Source organism: Salmo salar, chromosome ssa26 (genome assembly GCF_905237065.1).
Source record: "Salmo salar chromosome ssa26, Ssal_v3.1, whole genome shotgun sequence".
Classification (NCBI taxonomy): domain Eukaryota; kingdom Metazoa; phylum Chordata; class Actinopteri; order Salmoniformes; family Salmonidae; genus Salmo; species Salmo salar.
The window spans coordinates 5,944,266-5,964,695 of record NC_059467.1 but is presented as its reverse complement, the minus strand read 5'-3'; the positions used below and the strand labels follow the sequence as shown (position 1 = coordinate 5,964,695).

At 44.1% G+C, this 20,430-nt stretch overlaps 1 protein-coding gene across 1 annotated transcript in view; it reads right to left on the bottom strand.

Annotated features, from left to right (window-relative positions):
• The window catches only part of LOC106587057 (protein kinase C-binding protein NELL1), a 493,867-nt gene that overhangs the window by 445,992 nt on the left and 27,445 nt on the right, over positions 1 to 20,430 (bottom strand). Inside the window, exon 3 of the mRNA XM_014174942.2 lies at positions 19,142 to 19,292. Coding sequence (XP_014030417.2) covers positions 19,142 to 19,292 — 151 coding nt within the window. The remainder of the gene's footprint in view (positions 1 to 19,141; positions 19,293 to 20,430) is intronic.

The window sequence follows — 20,430 nt, the reverse complement described above, 5'->3', positions numbered from 1 at the left end:
CCCAAAAACTACAACATAAAACAATGGACACTAGGACAATATATTTCAAAATCCGAATATTGGGAATGATGAGAGATGGAATATGGAAATTGAATGTCTATTTTGTGATGCCATTAAAATTATTATAAAGACGTTATAACGAAAACATTGTAACTTGAAGAGGTTTTACACAGTGAATATCAGGTTTACACCCTTAACGTTATGTAGAAAATATCAAGGATAAAGAGAATGTTTTTGTGACGATAAGATTGGGATTTTAGTTCTCTAAAGAGTTTATAGTAAAATATGATACCTTGCCTCATAACTAGCCACTCCCCAGGGAGCCCAGAGAGTGCGTCAGCATGATGTAAACTCCCCTTTCTACCCGAGGGTATAAAAGGATTGAGTTAAGAATTAACATACCAGACTAGACTGACCATAAACTGCAGCTTGGTCCACCTTAGTCACGACCTCAAACTGCAACACGAGGTAGAAGAAGACAAAGGAACCTCTTAACAATCAATGTTACGGTTGAGTAGCTGTTCTAAGTACAGTATCTAAGAAGGTGAATGTAAGTAGGACCATCTGGTTATTCTTTTCAAATCATTGTGTCCTACACTGCTTTCATCACCACTCTGGGATCATCGACAAGGCTGATTAGCCGTCTTCAGGAGACCACTTTTCCAGAATGAGTGCAAGTAAAACCAACAACTAAGAAGAAGGCCATTGTGACCTCTTGTGGACAATCAGAGACTTACACCTGAGAACGAAAGACAAGGCCATCCGAAGAGGGCCCAACACAGGAAGACCTTCAACACATAAATACATCATTACATTACTTCTAACCCAAAGGAACGGCAGTTCGGGGCAAAGTATTAGGGCTAAACTAAGTGTAGTATACAAACGTATCCAAGTGTTGCTTCTCTTTCTCTCTCTTTAAATCTCATGTTGTCGTGGTCCTCTAGGGACCCGTTGTCATCGTATTAAGTTTCTAATCAATAACCTTTACCATATAGTTTTTTATTTTATTGTTACTTTTATTTAACAAGGCAAGTCAGTTAAGAACAAATTCTTATTTTCAATGACGGCCTAGGAACAGTGGGTTAACCTCTATGGGCTAGGTGGGACGCTAGCGTCCCCCCCGTGGTGCACTCCATCAACAGCAGGTGCATTTCAAGAGCGGCAAATTTGAAACCAAATAAATGTCAAAATTCTAATTTTTCAAACATACAACTATCTCACACCCTTTGAAAGATAAACATCTCCTTAATCTAACCACGTTGTCCGATTTCAAAAAGGTTTTACGGCGAAAGCATAAAGTTAGATTATGTTAGGAGAGTACATTGACAATAGCTGTGTGTAATGTTTTGTAAATTCAAAGACAGGGTCACCAAAACCATAAAACCAGCTAAAATGATGTACTAACCTTTTACAATCTCCATCAGATGACACTCCTAGGACATTATGTTAGACAATGCATGCATTTTTAGTTCTATCAAGTTCATATTTATATCCAAAAACAGCGTTTTACTATGGCATTGATGTTGAGGAAATCGTTTCCCTCCAATAACCGGCAGTCAAGTCAGCACCACAAATTAAATAATTAAAATTAGAAAACATTGGTAAAATATTATATTGTCATTTAAAGAATTATAGATTTACATCTCTTGAACGCAATCAACTTGCCAGATTTAAAAATAACCTTACTGGGAAATCACACTTTGCAATAATCTGAGCACTGCGCCCAGAAAAATACGCGTTGCGATACAGACTAGCCGCCATGTTGGGGAGATCTAAAATCGAAAATACTATGTAAATAATCCATTACCTTTGATTCTCTTCATCAGATGTCACTTCCAGGTATCACAGGTCCATAACGAATGTAGTTTTGTTCAAAAAAGCTCATCATTTATGTCCAAAAATCTCCGTCTTGTTAGCACATGATCTAAGCCCGCCGGACTTCACTTCATGAACGAGGGGAAAAAATATATTTACGTTCGTTCAAACATGTCAAACGTTGTATAGCATAAATCATTAGGGCCTTTTTTAACCAGAACATGAATAATATTCAAGGTGGACGAATGCATTCTCTTTTATAACGTATTGGAACGAGGGTACCCAACATGAACTCGCGCGCCAGAGTCTAATCGGCCATCACCGTTCCATGGCTCTTGTTCGGTCAGATCTCACAGTAAAAGACTCAAAACACTTTGTAAAGGCTGGTGACATCTAGTGGAAGCAATAGGAAGTGCCAAAACATTCATCAACCCCTGTGTGTTTCAATGGCATAGGCTTAAAGGTAATTCAACACATCAGGTATCCACTTCCTGTCAGAAAATGTCTCAGGGTTTTGCCTGCCAAATGAGTTCTGTTATACTCACAGACACCATTCAAACAGTTTTAGAAACTTTAGGGTGTTTTCTATCCATATATAATAAGTATATGCATATTCTAGTTACTGGGTAGGATTAGTAACCAGATTAAATCGGGTACGTTTTTTTATCCAGCCGTGAAATTACTGCCCCCTAGCCCCAACAGGTTAACCTGTTATGGCTAGGGGGCAGTATTTTCACGGACGGATAAAAAACGTACCCGATTTAATCTGATTAGTACTCCTGCCCAGAAACTAGACTATGCATATAATTATTAGCTTTGGATAGAAAACACTCCAAAGTTTCTAAAACTGTTTGAATGGTGTCTGTGAGTATAACAGAACTCATTTGGCAGGCCAAAACCTGAGAAGATTCTGTACAGGAAGTACCCTGTCTGACCATTTCTTGGCCTGGTTGATTATCTCTATCAATTACAGGAGATCTCTGCTCTTACGTGACACTTTCTACGGCTCACATGGACTCTCAGAAGGCGGCAAAATGCTGAATCGTGGCTTTGCAGGCTCTGGCTGAAACAAAGTAGCGCGTTTGGGTAGTGGCTGGTTACGGTACTGTGAGACTCAGGCTCGTGCCCGCGTCGACCGAAAGCTTTGTTTTCCTTTGTCTGTTTAGCTAAACGGAGATTCCCGGTCGGAATATTATCGCTTTTTTACGAGAAAAATGGCATAAAAATGGATTTTAAACAGCGGTTGACATGCTTCGAAGTACGGTAATGGAATATATAGAAATCTTTTGTCACGAATTGCGCCATGCTCGCGACCCTGATTTACCATTTCGGATAGTGTCTTGGAACGCACGAACAAAACGCCGCAATTTGGATGTAACGATGGATTATTTTGGACCAAACCAACATTTGTTATTGAAGTAGCAGTCCTGGGAGTGCATTCTGACGAAGACAACAAAGGTAATGAAACTTTTGTAATAGTAAATCGGAGTTTGATCAGGGCTAAACTTGGTCGGTGTCTAAATGGCTAGCCGTGATGGCTGGGCTATCTACTGAGAATATTGCAAAATGTGCTTTCACCGAAAAGCTATTTTAAAATCGGACATATCGAGTGCATAGAGGAGTTCTGTATCTATAATTCTTAAAATAATTGTTATGCTTTTTGTGAACGTTTATCGTGAGTAATTTAGTAAATTCACCGGATGTTTGCGGGGGGTATGCTAGTTCTGAACGTCACATGCTAATGTAAAAAAGCTGGTTTTTGATATAAATATGAACTTGATTGAACAAAACATGCATGCATTGTATAACAATGTCCTAGGGTTGTCATCTGATGAAGATCATCAAAGGTTAGTGCTGCATTTAGCTGTGGTTTTGTTTTTTGTGACATTATATGCTAGCTTGAAAAATGGGTGTCTGATTATTTCTGGCTGGGTACTCTGCTGACATAATCTAATGTTTTTCTTTCGCTGTAAAGCCTTTTTGAAATCGGACAGTGTGGTTAGATTAACGAGAGTCTTGTCTTTAAAATGCTGTAAAATAGTCATATGTTTGAAAAATGGAAGTTTTCGGATTTTAGAGGAATTTGTCATTCGCGCCACGCCCATCATTGGATATTGGAGCAGGTGTTCCGCTAGCGGAACGTCTAGATGTAAGAGGTTAACTGCCTTGTTCAGGGGCAGAACGACAGATTTTTACCTTGTCAGCTCGGGGATTTGATCTTGCAACCTTTCAGTTACTAGTCCAATGCTCTAACCACTAGGCTACCCTGCCGTGTGTGTGTGTGTGTGTGTGTGTGTGTGTGTGTGTGTGTGTGTGTGTGTGTGTGTGTGTGTGTGTGTGTGTGTGTGTGTGTGTGTGTGTGTGTGTGTGTGTGTGTGTGTGTGTGTGTGTGTGTGTGTGTGTGTGTGTGTGTGTGTGTGTGTGTGTGTGTGTGTGTGTGTATGTATATATCTTATGTTATCATTTAGCTTGTTAGTAAATAAATAATCAATTCAAGTGGTACGGAATGATCAGTGACATCCGGGTTTGTGCAGATTTACGAAGTCTACTACGTTCAGAATGAGACTGATATGAGGAAATGATTAACTTCTATGGGCTAGGTGGGACGCTAGCGGGACACAGACAGTGAAATATCAGGGCGGAAAATTCAAAAACAACAAAATGTCATAATTCATCTTTATCAAACATACGACTATTTTACACCATTTTAAAGATACACTTCTCGTTAATCTAACCACATTGTCAGATTTCAAAAAGGCTTTACAGCGAAAGCAAAACATTAGTTTATGTTAGGAGAGTACATAGACAAAAATAATCACACAGCCATTTTCCAAGCAAGGACATGTGTCAATAAAACCCAAAACACAGCGAAATGAAGCACTAACCTTTGACGATCTTCATCAGATGACACTCCTAGGACATCATGTTACACAATACATGTATGTTTTGTTCGATAAAGTTCATAATTATATCCAAAAACAGCATTTTACATTGGCGCGGGATATTCAGAAAATGTATTCCCACCAAAACGCCCGGTGAATGTGCAAATCAATTTACAAAAAATACTCATCATAAACGTTGACAAAATACATAACAATTATTTTAAGAATTATAGATAGACTACTCCTTTATGCAACCGCTGTGTCAGATTTTAAAATAGCTTTACGGAGAAAGCACATTTTTCAATATTCTGTGTACATAGCTCAGCCATCACACCCACCAAGTTCGGGGAAACCTAAACTCAGAATAAGTATTAGAAATATTGTATTACCTTTGCTGAACTTCGTCAGAATGCACTCCCAGGACTGCTACTTCAACAAGAAATGTTGTTTTTGTTCCAAATAATCCATATTTATGTCCAAATACCTCCGTTTTGTTCGTGCGTACAGATCACTTATCCAAAGGCATAACGCGCGAGCGTGGAACGAGAGATGAAAAGTCAAAATGTTCCATTACCGTACTTAGAAGCATGTCAAACGCTGTTTAAAATCAATCTTTATGGTATTTTTAACGTAAAAATTTGATAATATTCCAACCGGACAAAAGCATATTCATTCAAGAAGAAAAAGAAGGAGGGGCGCGCTCGCGGGACCGCGCATATCCAATCCCTTTGTTGCCAGGCAGACCACTCAGTAACTGAGCTCCTATACTCTGCCCAGTGACAGGAAAATGCTCAAACCACTTTCTGAAGGCTTTAGACAGCCAATGGAAGCCTTAGGAAGTGCAATGTCACCCCACAGACACTGGAGCTTCGATAGAGAATCAAAAGAAGAACTACAATTCTCAGACTTTTCACTTCCTGCTTGGATTTCTCTCAGGTTTTTGCCTGCCATATGAGTTGTGTTATACTCACAGACACCATTCAAACAGTTTTAGAAACTTCAGAGTGTTTTCTATCCAAATCTACTAATAATATGCATATTCTAGTTCCTGGTCCAGAGTAGTAACCTGTTTAATTTGGGTACGTTTTTCATCCGACCGTGAAAATACTGCCCCCTAGACCAGACAGGTTAATTATTGACTTATGATATCTATATATTCTTGAGTTAATTCGGGAGACGGTAACTTATTAAATAACTTTTCCTGTGGTGCCCCAAATTCCTAATGAGTTATTTGTTGCAAGAATAATATAATTGAGTATCAATTAAACATTCAATTTGTAAGTCGCTCTGGATAAGAGCGTCTGCTAAATGACTTAAATGTAAATGTAAACATAGTTAGTTGATAAAATAAATAACAGTCAGCAGATTAACCTCTCTAGGGGGTGTGGGACCTGGCCAACATCCAGTGAAATTGCAGGGCGCCAAATTCAAAAACAGAAATACTCATTATAAAAATTCATGAAACATACAAGTGTTATACATTGGTTTAAAGATTAACTTCTTGATAATCCAACCACCGTGTCAGATTTCAAAAAGACTTTACGGCGACAGCAAATCATGCGATTATCTGAGAACAGCGCCCAGCAGACAAACCATTACAAACAGTAACCAGCCAAGTAGAAGAGTAACAAAAGTCAGAAATAGGATAAAATTAATCACTTACCTTTGATGATATTCATATGGTTACACTCCGAAGACTCCATGTTACACAATAAATGTTCGTTTTGTTCAATAAAGTCCCTCTTTATATTCAAAAACCTCCGTTTTGTTGTTGCGTTTTGTTCAGTAATCCATTGGAACAAAGCGCGGTCACAACAGACAGACGAAAAATCTAAAAAGTACCATAAAAGCTCGTAGAAACATGTCAAACGATGTTTATAATCAATCCTCAGGTTGTTTTTGTCATAAATAATCGATCATATTTCAGCCGGACAATAGCTTCATCAATAGAAAAGGAGAAACAAGAAAGGTGCGCTCCCGGTCACAAGCTGGACTCATGTCTGGAAATTTCCACTGTCCTTTCATTGAAAGTGGTGTTTCCCCCTCATTTTTCAGAGTAAAAGCCTGAAACAATGCCTAACGACTGGCCACATGTAGTGGAAGCCATAGAGATCATGAACTGGGTCATAAGTCTTTGTATGGTGGATAGGCTTTCAATGGAAAAACAGCCATTTCAAAATAATAGCACTTCCTGGATGGATTGTCCTCAGGTTTTTGCCTGCCAAATCAGTTCTGTTATACTCACAGACATTATTCTAACAGTTTTGGAAACTTTAGAGTGTTTTTTATCCAAATCTACCAATTATATGCATATCCTAGCTTCTGGACCTGAGTAGCAGGCAGTTTACTTTGGGCACGCTTTTCATCCAAAATTCCGAATGCTGCCCCCTACCCTAGTGAGGTTAATGCTAGTCAAGTCATGATAAGAGGAAGAGACTTGCTTGGGACAAAAAACACGAGCAATGGACATTAGACCGGTGGACATCTGTCCTTGGTGTGAGGAGTCAAAATCTGAGATTTTTGGTTCCAACCACCGTGTCTTTGTGAGACGCAGAGTAGGTGAATGGATGATGTCTTCATGTGTGGTTCCCACCGTGACGCATGGACGAGGAGGTGTGATGGTGTGGGGGTGCTTTGCTGGTGACACTGTGGTTGAGTTATTTAGAATTCAAGATACTCTTAACCAGCATGGCTACCGCAGCATTTTGCAGCAATCCCATCTGGTTTGCGCTTAGTGGGACTATCATTAGTTTTTCAACAGGACAATGACCCAACACACCTCCAGGCTGTGTAAGAGCTATTTGACCAAGAAGTAGAGTGATGGATTGATGCACAATGACCTGACCTCAACCCAATTGAGATGGTTTTGGATGTGTTGGACCGCAGAGTGACGGAAAAGCAGTCAGCAAGTGCCCAGCATATGTTGGAACTCCTTCAAGACTGTTGGAAAAGCATTCCAGGTGAAGCTGGTTGAGATAATGCCAATAGTGTACAAAGCTGATTTGTTTAACACGTTTTTGGTTACTACATGACTCCATATGTGTTATTTCATAGTTTTGATGTATTCGCTATAATTCTACAATGTAGAAAATAGTAAAATAAAGAAAAACCCTTGAATGAGTAGGTGTGTCCTACTTTTGACTGGTCCTATATATATATATATATATATATTTGCAAAAAAATATATGGTGGATTGGAAGTGATGCAGACAATTACATTGATGGTTTGTCACGTCCTGACCAGCAGAGGGAGTAGTGGTTTAGTATTTTGGTTAGGACGTGACAGAGGGATGTTTGTTTTGTATGGTGGTGGTTTTTGTGTGTGTTGTGAGGGGTGTTTGATTTATGTGTTCCTGGGTGTTGGATGTATGTTCTAGGTTGTATGTTCTAGGTTGTATTGCTGCATTTTTGTCTAGTTAGGTTTGTTTTTCTATGTATAGTTAATTGGGGTTGGAGGCAGGTGTGTTGAGTTGCCTTTGATTGGGAGTCCTATATAATAGGGTGTGTTTGTCTTTGTGTTTTGTGGGTAGTTGTTTTTGCACTGCGTTTTGTTAGCCTGCAAAACTGTTCCTGTCGTGTTTGTATATTTTCTTGTTTTTTCGTGTTCACGTATTTAATAAATAGTATGTTGAGCACGCATCCTGCTGCGCCTTGGTCCATTCCTGACGACAACCGTGACAGAACTTCCCACCATACCAGGACCAAGCAGCAGAGGAATTCTGGCGAGGACTGGGGAACATGGCTGGTAAGGGAGCCCGAGAGGCAGACCCAATAATTGTTTTGGGGGGGGGCACAAGGGCTGTTTGGCGGGGCGAGGTTGGAGACCCAGGCCAGCTCCCCGTACCCTTTTTGGACAGAAACAGACTGGACAGGTCCCGTGTATTGGGGTAGGTGCTATGGTGAGGCCTGGTATTTTCAGGCCGGTACGCGCAGTACCAGCGCCCCGTATGTGCCAGGGGAGAGTGGGCATCCAGCCTGAAGGGGTGATGCCAACCCTGTGCTCAAGACCGCCAGTGCGCCTTTTCGGTCCAGTGTTTCCCGCTACACGCACTAGCCTTGAGGTGCGTGTCTCCAGGCTGGCACGTCCAGTACCAGCCCCACGCATCAGGCATCTAGTGCATCAGCCCAGCCTCGCCAGTCATGAGCCGCCAGAGCCGCTCGCCAGTCAGGAGCCGCCAGAGCCGCCCGCCAGTCAGGAGCCGCCAGAGCCGCCCGCCAGTCAGGAGCCGCAAGAGCCGCCCGCCAGTCAGGAGCCGCAAGAGCCGCCCGCCAGTCAGGAGCCGCCAGAGCCGCCCGCCAGTCAGGAGCCGCCAGAGCCGCCCGCCAGTCAGGAGTCGCCAGAGCCGCCCGCCAGTCAGGAGTCGCCAGAGCCGCCCGCCAGTCAGGAGTCGCCAGAGCCGCCCGCCAGTCAGGAGTCGCCAGAGCCGCCCGCCAGTCAGGAGTCGCCAGAGCCTCCCGCCAGTCAGGAGTCGCCAGAGCCTCCCGCCAGTCAGGAGTCGCCAGAGCTGCCAGAGTGGCCCAGTCTGCCCGGATCAGCCAGAGTGGCCCGTCTGCCCGGATCAGCCAGAGTGGCCCGTCTGCCCGGATCAGCCAGAGTGGCCCGTCTGCCCGCATCAGCCAGAGTGGCCCGTCTGCCCGCATCAGCCAGAGTGGCCCGTCTGCCCGCATCAGCCAGAGTGGCCCGTCTGCCCGCATCAGCCAGAGTGGCCCGTCTGCCCGCATCAGCCAGAGTGGCCCGTCTGCCCGCATCAGCCAGAGTGGCCCGTCTGCCCGCATCAGCCAGAGTGGCCCGTCTGCCCGGATCAGCCAGAGTGGCCCGTCGCGCCGGATCTGCCAGAGTGGCCCGTCGCGCCGGATCTGCCAGAGTGGCCCGTCGCGCCGGATCTGCCAGAGTGGCCCGTCGCGCCGGATCTGCCAGAGTGGCCCGTCGCGCCGGATCTGCCAGAGTGGCCCGTCGCGCCGGATCTGCCAGAGTGGCCCGCCTACGACCCGGAACTGAAGGGGTCCGCCTGCGACCCGGAACCGAGGCGGTCCGCCTGCGACCCGGAACCGAGGAGTCCGCCTGCGACCCGGAACCGAGGGGGTCCGCCTGCGACCCGGAACCGAGGGGGTCTCTCTACGACCCGGACCCCAATGAGTCTGCCTATAACCTGGAGGGCAGGAGGCCGGAACCAGAGCCACCTCCAGGATAGGTGGGTTGGGGAGGGAGGGTGTAGCACAGTGCCGTCGTTGACGGCAGCCACCCTCCCTTCCCTCCCTTATTGTTTAGGGGGTATTGCTTTTTGGTTTTGTTGGGGTATTGGGGAATTTTGTGTTTTGTTTTTTAAGGTGCATTCCGGGGTCTGCACCTTTAGGGTGGGGTACTGTCATGTCCTGACCAGCAGAGGGAGTAGTGGTTTAGTATTTTGGTTAGGACGTGACAGAGGGATGTTTGTTTTGTATGGTGGTGGTTTTTGTGTGTGTTGTGAGGGGTGTTTGATTTATGTGTTCCTGGGTGTTGGATGTATGTTCTAGGTTGTATGTTCTAGGTTGTATTGCTGCATTTTTGTCTAGTTAGGTTTGTTTTTCTATGTATAGTTAATTGGGGTTGGAGGCAGGTGTGTTGAGTTGCCTTTGATTGGGAGTCCTATATAATAGGGTGTGTTTGTCTTTGTGTTTTGTGGGTAGTTGTTTTTGCACTGCGTTTTGTTAGCCTGCAAAACTGTTCCTGTCGTGTTTCTATATTTTCTTGTTTTTTCGTGTTCACGTATTTAATAAATAGTATGTTGAGCACGCATCCCGCTGCGCCTTGGTCCATTCCTGATGACACCTGTGACATGGTTGCTGCAATCTACTATATCTGCAATATTAAAGCTGATCTACCCTCTAAAAAGAAAAAAAGAAAATGTATCAAAATAATTAAACAAAATATAAGAGTACAGTGTACGCTTTAGGACACCCTCAGCATCAAGGAGGAGATAGCTGTGAGGATGGGTTGACAATTTAGTGTAGGAGGGGTGAGACTGTCCCTAAAATGTACACCATACAGGCACATGAATATACTGTTGGTACTTGTCATCCGGTCGAGTCATTTGCATTGAATGCAAAGTTGAATGCAAACAAAACAGATTACATTTTTACATTCTACCACATATAGTATTTATAGGAAAAAAAACACTTTCAAATTTTACAGATAGAAGTAGTTGACTCAGCCACATTATTTGAAAATACTCAAACGCAAATAAAATAAGACTTTAAAAATGCAAATACTTAAATATGTACGTTTTTAACCCAGGTCTGACAAGGCAGCACTACTGTAGCTAGTAAAGTTGTGTACAAACTCTAGAATCGCTAACTAAATGTAAACAAATTAAGCTGGCTAGGTAATCACCTTGGCTGTGGGGGAAACAATTAACTTATTTACCATTAATTAGCCACCACAAATATTTATTGTTAGTCAACGCAACGTGTCTCTAAAACTGCAAGTTGTCTCCAGTACTGTTTACTTTTTAACGTTCTATGAGGTCTCCACTTTCCAAGCATATTTGGTCAGTTCATACCTGTTGTAACTGCAGCCTCCTGTTCTTGAGATGACTTGGATAAGATACCTGTATAGCTTTGTCACTGGGGCCAGCCGTTGTAACACAAACAAACACACATTAGGAGTTGCAGCCAGCAGTTACTAACACACACAAATTAACACATAAGGCTCTATTTTTGGCTGGCGTTAATTAAGGCGGCGCTATTGTCAAACCCATATTAGTTAGCAATTTTGTCATGTAAAAACTGGCACACTGGCATTTTCCAGCCCTAACGCCATGTATGGCAATTTACCTGTCTTATATCAGCTCATTTGCGCTCAGATGGGCGGGGTGGAAATATATTCCAAGTCGTGCATTCTAAGACCAAGCCAAGTCGAGTCGAGTCAGCATGGTCATTACACAGATGCACCTTGTGCAGGGAACAATAAAAGGCATTAAAAAATGTGCAGTTTTGTCACACATCACAATGCCACAGATGTCTCAAGTTTTGAGGGAAGGACCGTCCACCAGAGCTGTTGCCAGATAATTTAATGTTCAATTGCCTATCATAAGCCACCTCAAACGTCGTTTTAGAGACTTTGGCAGTACGTCCAACCGGACTTATAACCGCCGACCACATGTATGGTGTTATGCGGCAAGCGGTTTGACGATTGTCAACATTGTGAACAGAGTTCCCCATGATGTGTCGATGGGGTTATGGTATGGGCAGGCATTAGCTACGTACAACGAACTCAATTGCATTTTATTGATCAAAATTTCAATGCACAGTGACGAGATCCTGAGACCCATTGTCATGCCATTCATCTGCCGCCATCACCTTGTGTCGCAAGGATCTGTACACAATTCCTGGAAGCTGAAAATGTCTCAGTTCTTCCATGGCCTGCATACTCACCAGACATGTCACCCATTGAACATGTTTGGGATGCTTTGAATCAACGTGTATGACAGTGTGTCCCGCCAATATCCAACAACTTGCACACCGATTGAAGAGGAGAGTGACAACATTCCACAGGCCACAATCATCAGCCTGATCAACTCTATGTGAAGGAGATGGGTAGTGCTGCATGGGGTAAATGGTGGTCACAGCAGATACTGACTGGTATTCTGATAAACAACCCTACCTTTTAAGGTATCTGTGACCAACAGATGCATATCTGTATTCCCAGTCATGTGAACTCCATAGATTAGGGCCTAATCATTTTAATTAAATTGGCTGATTTCCTTATAAACTCAGCAAAAAAAGAAACGTCCCTTTTTCAGGACCCTGTCTTTCAAAGATGATTCGTAAAAATACAAATAACTTCACAGATCTTCATTGTAAAGGGTTTAAACACTGTTTCCCATGCTTGTTCAATGAACCACAACCAATGAATGAACATGCACCTGTGGAACGGTTGTTAAGACACTAACAGCTTACAGACGGTAGGCAATTAAACTCTCTTGGGTAGGGGGCAGTATTTTCACATCTGGATGAAAAGCGTGCCCAAAGTAAACTGCCTGTTACTCAGGCCCAGAAGCTAGGATATGCATATAATTGGTAGATTTGGATATAAAACACTCTAAAGTTTCTAAAACTGTTAAAATAATGTCTGTGAGTATAACAGAACTGATACGGCAGGCGAAACCCTGAGGACAAACCATCCCAAAAAAGAAAAATTCAGCCTACCACTATTTTCAATGGCTGTCACTTTTATTATAAGGTGAAGTCCTCCCAGATTGCAGTTCCTAGGGCTTCCACAAGATGTCAACAGTCTTTAGAAAGAGTTTCAGGCTGGTTTTTGGAAAAATGAGCCAGAAATTGCAGTTTTTCAGTTTTTCTTTCATTTTGACTGTAGTGTTTCCAAGCGCGTGGAAGAGAGCGCATTCTTTGGTATTTTTCTCCGGGAAAGACAATAACGATTTTCTGACTTGAATTTTTTCATTTATTTACGTATTAGAGTACCTGAGGTTTGATTATAAACGTTGTTTGACTTCTTTGGAAAAGTTTATTAGTAACGTTTGGGATTCATTTTGTATACATTTTGATGGAGGGAAACTGGGTGGATTATTCACTGAAGTGCGCCAGCTAAACTGAGTTTTTATGGATATAAAGGACATTATCGAACAAAAGGACCATTTGTGATGTATCTGGGACCTTTTGGAGTGCCAACAGAAGAAGATCATCAAAGGTAAGGCATTTATTATATCGCTATTTCTGACTTTCGTGGCGCACCTGCCTGGTTGAAATATGTTTTTCATGCCTTTGTATGCGGGTTGCTGTCCTCAGATAATCGCATGGTGTGCTTTCGCCGTAAAGCCTTTTTGAAATCTGACACAGCGGCTGGATTAACAAGAAGTTAAGCTTTAGTTTGATGTATCACACTTGTGATTTTATGAGAGTTAAATATTTATAATTCTGTAGTTTGAATTTCGCGCTCTGCAATTTCACCAGATGTTGGCTACCGTCCCACCTGCCCATAAGAAGTTAAGGTCACAGTTATGAAAACTTAAGAGGCCTTTCTACTGACTCTGAAAAACACCAAAAGAAAGATGCCCAGGGTCCCTGCTCATCTGCGTGAACGTACCTTAGGCATGCTGCAAGGAGGCATGAGGACTGCAGATGTGGCCAGGGCAATAAATTGCAATGTCTGTACTGTGAGACGTCGAAGACAGCGCTACAGGGAGACAGGATGGACAGCTGATCGTCCTCGCAGTGGCAGACCACGTGTAACAACACCTGCACAGGATCGGTACATCCGAACATCACACCTGCGGGACAGGTACAGGATGGCAACAACAACTGCCCGGGTTACACCAGGAATGCACAATCCCTTCACCAGTGCTCAAACTGTCCGAAATAGGCTGAGAGAGGCTAGACTGAGGGCTTGTAGGCATGTTGTAAGGCAGGTCCTCACCAGACATCACCGGCAACAACATCGCCTATTGGCACAAACCCACCGTCGCTGGACCAGACAGAACTGGCAAAAAGTGCTCTTCACTGATGAGTTGCAATTTTGTCTCACCAGGGGTGATGGTTGGATTCGCGTTTATCGTTGAAGGAATGAGCGTTACACTGAAGCCTGTACTCTGGAGTGGGATCGATTTGGAGGTGGAGGGTCCGTCATGGTCTGGGGCGGTGTGTCACAGCATCATCAGACTGAGCTTGTGGTCATTGCAGGCATTCTCAACTCTGTGCGATACAGGGGAGACATCCTCCTCCCTCATGTGGTGCCCTTCCTGCAGGCTCATCCTGACATGACCCTCCAGCATCATAATGCCACCAGCCATACTGCTCGTTCTGTGCTTGATTTCCTGCAAGACAAGAATGTCAGTGATCTGCCATGGCCAGCGAAGAGCCCGGATCTCAATCCCATTGAGCACATCTGGGACCTGTTGGTTCGGAGGGTGAGGGCTAGGGCCATTCCCTCCAGAAATGTCCGGGAACTTGTAGGTGCCTTGGTGGAAGAGTGGGGTAACATCTCACAGCAAGAACTGGCAAATCTGGTGCAGTCCATGAGGAGGAGATGCACTGCAGTACTTAATGCAGCTGTTGGCCACACCAGATACGGACTGTTACTTTTAGATTTTGACCCCCCCTTTGTTCAGGAACACATTATTACATTTATGTTAGTCCCATGTCTGTGGAACTTGTTCAGTTTATGTCTCAGTTGTTGAATCTTATGTTCATAGAAATATTTACACATGTTAAGTTTGCTGAAAATAAATGCAGTTGACAGTGAGAGGACGTTTCTTTTTTTGCTGAGTTTATTAACTGTAAATCAGTAAAATCATTGAAATTGTTGCATCTTGCGTTTATATTTTTGTTCAGTATAATTGTAACATATGAACCTTGTACCAGTTGTAAGGGCATGAAATCATAAGGGAAGGCAAGTTGATATACTCAGTGTAGATTTTTATACAGGTCACCGCCTTGTCGTCTGTCCCTATCCGAATGGGCTGTGCTACCTGGAACTTGCCTGCCAAGGAAGTCATCTCCATCTGCTTCTCCTCCTCCATCTTGTGGAGGAGTAGATGGAGAACATCAAGAGGTTTGTTCCAATAGTGCTGGTCCCATGTCACAAGTCGTGCAAACCGAAGGTAGCGGCACGCTGCTATATGGACTAGAGTGTCTGCGAGAGGTCCGGAACAGATAGAGATGAAGAATAGCTTCGCCGCCCTGGTGCCTGATCTACCTCCGCCTTTATTGCTGGGTCTGCCTGTATCTGTGACATCTGTGCTGACTCCAACAGCGGCCTCGTTGTCGAGTTTGTCTCCTTTCCCTCTGTCTGGATCTGACGGGGCTCTTCCTGCGGTGGGAAGTCTGGACCTATTGCCGGGAGCTGCAGGCGTATGCGATCCTGCTTCTCGTGGGCCTGTGAAAGGTTCCATGAAATGTGTGAGGGGTAGAATTGGGTGGATTTCTCCATCCCCTTCTCCGGCCGTTGTATTGGGCAGTTCAATGGTGAGAAACGTCTCAGTCCCTGGAGCAAAAATGTTGTGCTATCCAAGAGCACATGTACTTAACTTATCACACCTGGCACAAATTATTGTCTAGTTCTGCTTTTCCTATACTTGTGCCCAGGGGGGAGTAATTCAAAGTCAGGATACAGGGGGTGGCTTGTGAGCCTTGCAGAGGGCCCTGACCTTAAAGATCTCATCCAGGCCTGTCTGTTTGACTCCAAGTACCTTGCTTGCTGTAGTGTTAATCCTTCTCAGCATATTTCTCTGGCTGACATTGGCATTGACAAACCAACAACAAAAACAAAAAGTTAAAATACTCTCAATGAAAGATTTGCAAAAGCATGTCAGTATAGTACAGTGAACAATAAAAGATCACAACTTTTCAAGAAAGTACAGTCTCTGTTGACTCTTTTTGTATATCAGATCTGTACATTTACTCCACTGAAGCTTATTGTCAAAGAGGACACACAGATTTTTGTATTCCCCATCAATCTCAATGTTCTGACCTCTGATAGATGTTGTAGAGGTAGGTGTTGTACGCTTCCTGAAGTCTATGCAACTATTAGTGTACAAGATGTACAGGAGTGGGGACACATCCCTGAGGAGAGCCTGTGTTGGTGGTGTGTATCTCTGACACGTGGGGACCTACTTTGACCCGCTGTGACTGATGGCTCAGGAAGTACCATGTTGAGGAGAGTAAGAATGACATCATCAACTCCTCTGCTGGGCTGATGAAACCGGGGGTGCCTATGCCAGCTCGTCGGGCTTCCACGCCCTAGCTGGCTCAAGAGGTTTTCTTGCCCCGTTTGGCTCGGGAAGCGCCCATCCCACGTCAGGCCTCAGCCAGATGGCCAGGGTTTTACACCTCAGCCGGCTCGCCAGGCGTCTACGCCACAGCCGGCTCACCAGGCTCCCACGTTCCAGCGGGATCATCAGGCTGGCACGCCTCAACCGGATCGTCAGGCTCCTATGCATCTGCCAGTTCGCCAGACTCCTATGCCTCTGCCGGTTCGTCTGGCTTCTACGCTCCAGCCGACTGGTCCAGCGCCCATGCCTTGGCCGGCCCGTCATGCTCGTCCAGGTGGGATGCCGTGTGGCGCCCCTGGGGGGGGGGGGGTACTGGCACGCCTACTCCTGCTCTCCCTCCCTGGCGCTCGAGGGCACCAGGCTGCCCTGCATTGCGCACTCCTGCCACCATCATTATGCACACCTGCTTCCCTCGTCACACGCATCAGCGATTCATTACACTCACCTGGACTCAATCTCCCGTTTTATTACCTCCCCTATATCTGTCTGTTCCAACGCTCTGTTCCCAGCTTCTGCATTAACGTTTGTATGTCATTGTTACCCGGTGCTGACCATGTTCCTGTCCTGTTCCATGTCTGTGCTAAATTAATTGTTCAACTCTCCGTACCTGCTTCTAATCTCCCGCGTCGGTTCTTACAGCTTTAACACATGTCCACTTATTTTGTCAGGGCCTGGGCTTTTGTGTGCGTTACATCCCCAGAACAACTTCAAAACATCAGTCTTTTTAATCCCTTGCCAGGCCACCCTTGAGTTCCCTGAAGAGAGGGTCCTCTCCATCCTTTGCTTGTATGCCTCCTTGTCCACCAGTATCTGTCCCATACTGACTCGGGAGAGGCGAAGGTTGAGAGCCGTGCGTCCTCGGAAACACAACCCAACCAAGCCACACTGCTTCTTGACACAACGCCCACTTAACCCGGAAGCAAGCTGCACCAATGTGTCAGAGGAAACACCTTACACCTGGCGACCGTGTCAGCGTGCGATGCACCTAGCCTGCCACAGGAGTTACTAGTGTGCGATGGGACAAGCACATCCCTGCCGGCCAAACCCTCCCCTAACCCGGACGACGCTGGGTCAATTGTGCGCCGTCCCATGGGTCACCCGGTCACGCCCGGCTGCGACAGAGCCGGACCTCGAACCCAGAATCTCTAGTGACACAGCTAGCAGTGCGATGCAGTGCCTAAGACCACTGCGCCACTCGGGAGGCCCGTAACCCAGCATTTTTTAGTGTGAGGATAGAACGAAATGGAATGGAGCTAAGCACAGGCAGAATCCTAGAGGAAAACCTTCCGACCAGACACTGGGAGAGAAATTCACCTTTCAGCAGGACCATAACCTAAAACACAAGAACAAATCTACACTGGAGTTGTTTACTAAGAAGACAGTGAATGTTCCTGATTGTCTGAGTTACAGTTTTGACTTAAATCTGCTATATGGCAAGACTTAAAAATGTCTGTATAGCAATGAACAACAACTTGGCAGAGCTTGAAGAATTTTGAAAATAATAAAGTGCACATATTGCACAATCCAGGTGTGCAAAACTCTTAGAGACTTACCCAAAAAGACAGACAGTTGTAATTGCTGCCAAATGGTGTTTCACACATGCACACTCAGCAATACTTTGTGAAAAATATCCTTTCTATGTTATTGTGTTATATTCCAATATATTCTTCTCAAGATAAAATACAGTGAGCTCCAATTTTTGTTGGTGTTTTGGCTCTGTACTCCAGCACTTTGGATTTTAAATGATATAATGACTTTGAGGGTAAAGTGCAGACTGACAGCTTTAATTTGAGGGTATTGTCTATTTGTGTCCAATAGAAATGAATGGTAAATAATGTATTGTGTCATTTTGGAGACACTTTTATTGTATATAAGAATATAATATGTTTCTAAACACTTCTACGTTAATGTGGATGCTACAATGATTATGGATAATCCTGAATGAATCAAATATCATACCCCCAAGACATGCTAACCTCTCACCATTACAATATGAGGGGAGGTTAGCATTTTTGTGGGGGATGATATTTATGCCTCTGTAACGTTCTCATTCATTGTATCATTTCAAATCCACAGTTTTGGAGTACAGAGCCAAAATAACAACACATTTATCACTGTCCCAATACTTTTGGAGCTTACTGTATATGTGTGTTGACTGTAATAAGGGCACAACTCACAAACAGACACAAATACACACAAAATACAGAGATAATATACGTTTGTGACTGAAGTTATTTGAAATGGCTGGAGGGGGAATTAAGGTTAAAGCAACATGTCAGTGTGCAGTTTGTACAAATGCTGGATTATCAATGACTACATTGTCTGTTCATCCTTCAAGTATGATTTTCCTTCTGTCATTTACCAGTTTAAGAGGGCAACTCATTTTTTCTTTTCAATTCATGCAAGCAGAAAAGCATGCAGTCAGAAAGTTACACATCTCCCACTCCTTTCCCTCCATCACTCACAAAAGCAGAGTAATCTGACATTGATATTTTCAATGGGCTGATCAAATTCGTCTTGCAAATGCTCAATGAATGCTGCAAGAAGTAATCTGTGGGTTCAATTCCAACAGGGGCCATTCAAAGTCACAGCTGGGAAAGTTAGTTGACGATAGTGGTGGCAGATAGAGAAAGTAGCTGCTGAAAAGGCAGTAATAAAATTATTAAATATGCATTACCTGTGTTCAGATTCATGGATGGAGAAGATGACTCCTGACGTAGAGGACTTCTGCTGAATGGAGGCCAGGAAGGTAAATTCGCTTTTACTCCTGAAGAGCTCCACCACCTTCTCTGTGATGTGGGCGGGCGCGTGGACTGCTCTCCCCACATCTGGGGAATGAAAGAGAAAGAACAGCAATCAGGGAACGGCATGTTCGCCGCTTTCACAGTCGACATCCTGTCTGCCTGCTAAGGTTCAGGCATCAGCTAGCAGGGGAAAAGATGACAGAAAAGTGTCTGCGTCCCAAATGGCAACTTGTTCCCAATGTTGTGCACTACGTTTGACCAGGGCGCATAGGGCCATTTGGGACACACAATGTCTGAGGCACGGCCTGAAACACGGCTGACTTTCACCAAAACAGTACTGTTCACCAATATTATTCTCTTTTTAAATGAATGCCTTCTCTAATGACAAAGAAAGGCATAGCATCGTAAGCATTATTCAATGTAAAGATTAACACTAAAACACACTCAGTATTAAGCAAGAAAAATTATGTCACCCATTTACCTGGATGCGGTCCCAACCCAGAGGTGCGTTCAACACAGCAAATCTTTGAAACATTAGGAGGATATGTCCACTAACAAACTCAAACTCGTTTTGCAAGTACACAAGCAAAATCTCCATCTATGAGGCACGAGACACACAAAACAGGGCATGGACGTGTTCATTAGGGCACATCGTAACAAAATGTTTCAAAGCGTAGTGCAATGGAACACCAAATCGAGTGTTTCTACACTGAACAAAACTATAAACGCAACATGTAAAGTGTTGGTCCCATGTTTCATGAGCTGAAATAAAAGATCCCAGAAATGTTCCATATGCACACAAAGCTTATTTCACTTAAATGTTATGCACAAATTTGTATACATCCCTGTTAGTGAGCATTTCACCTTTGCCAAGATAATCCATCAACCTGACAGGTGTGGCATATGAAGAAGCTGATTAAACAGCATGATCATTACACAGGTGCAACTTGTGCTGGGGACATTAAAAAGCCACTCATCTGCCACCATCACTTCATTTTTCAGCATGATAATGCATAGCCCCATGTCGCAAGGATCTGTACACAATTCCTGGAAGCTGAAAATGTCCCAGTTCTTCCATGGCCTGCAAACTCACCAGACATGTCACTCATTGAGAATATTTGGGATGCTCTGGATTGACGTGTACGACATCGTGCTCCAGTTCCCGTCAATATCCAGCAACTTCGCACAGCCATTGAAGAGGAGTTGGACAACATTCCACAGG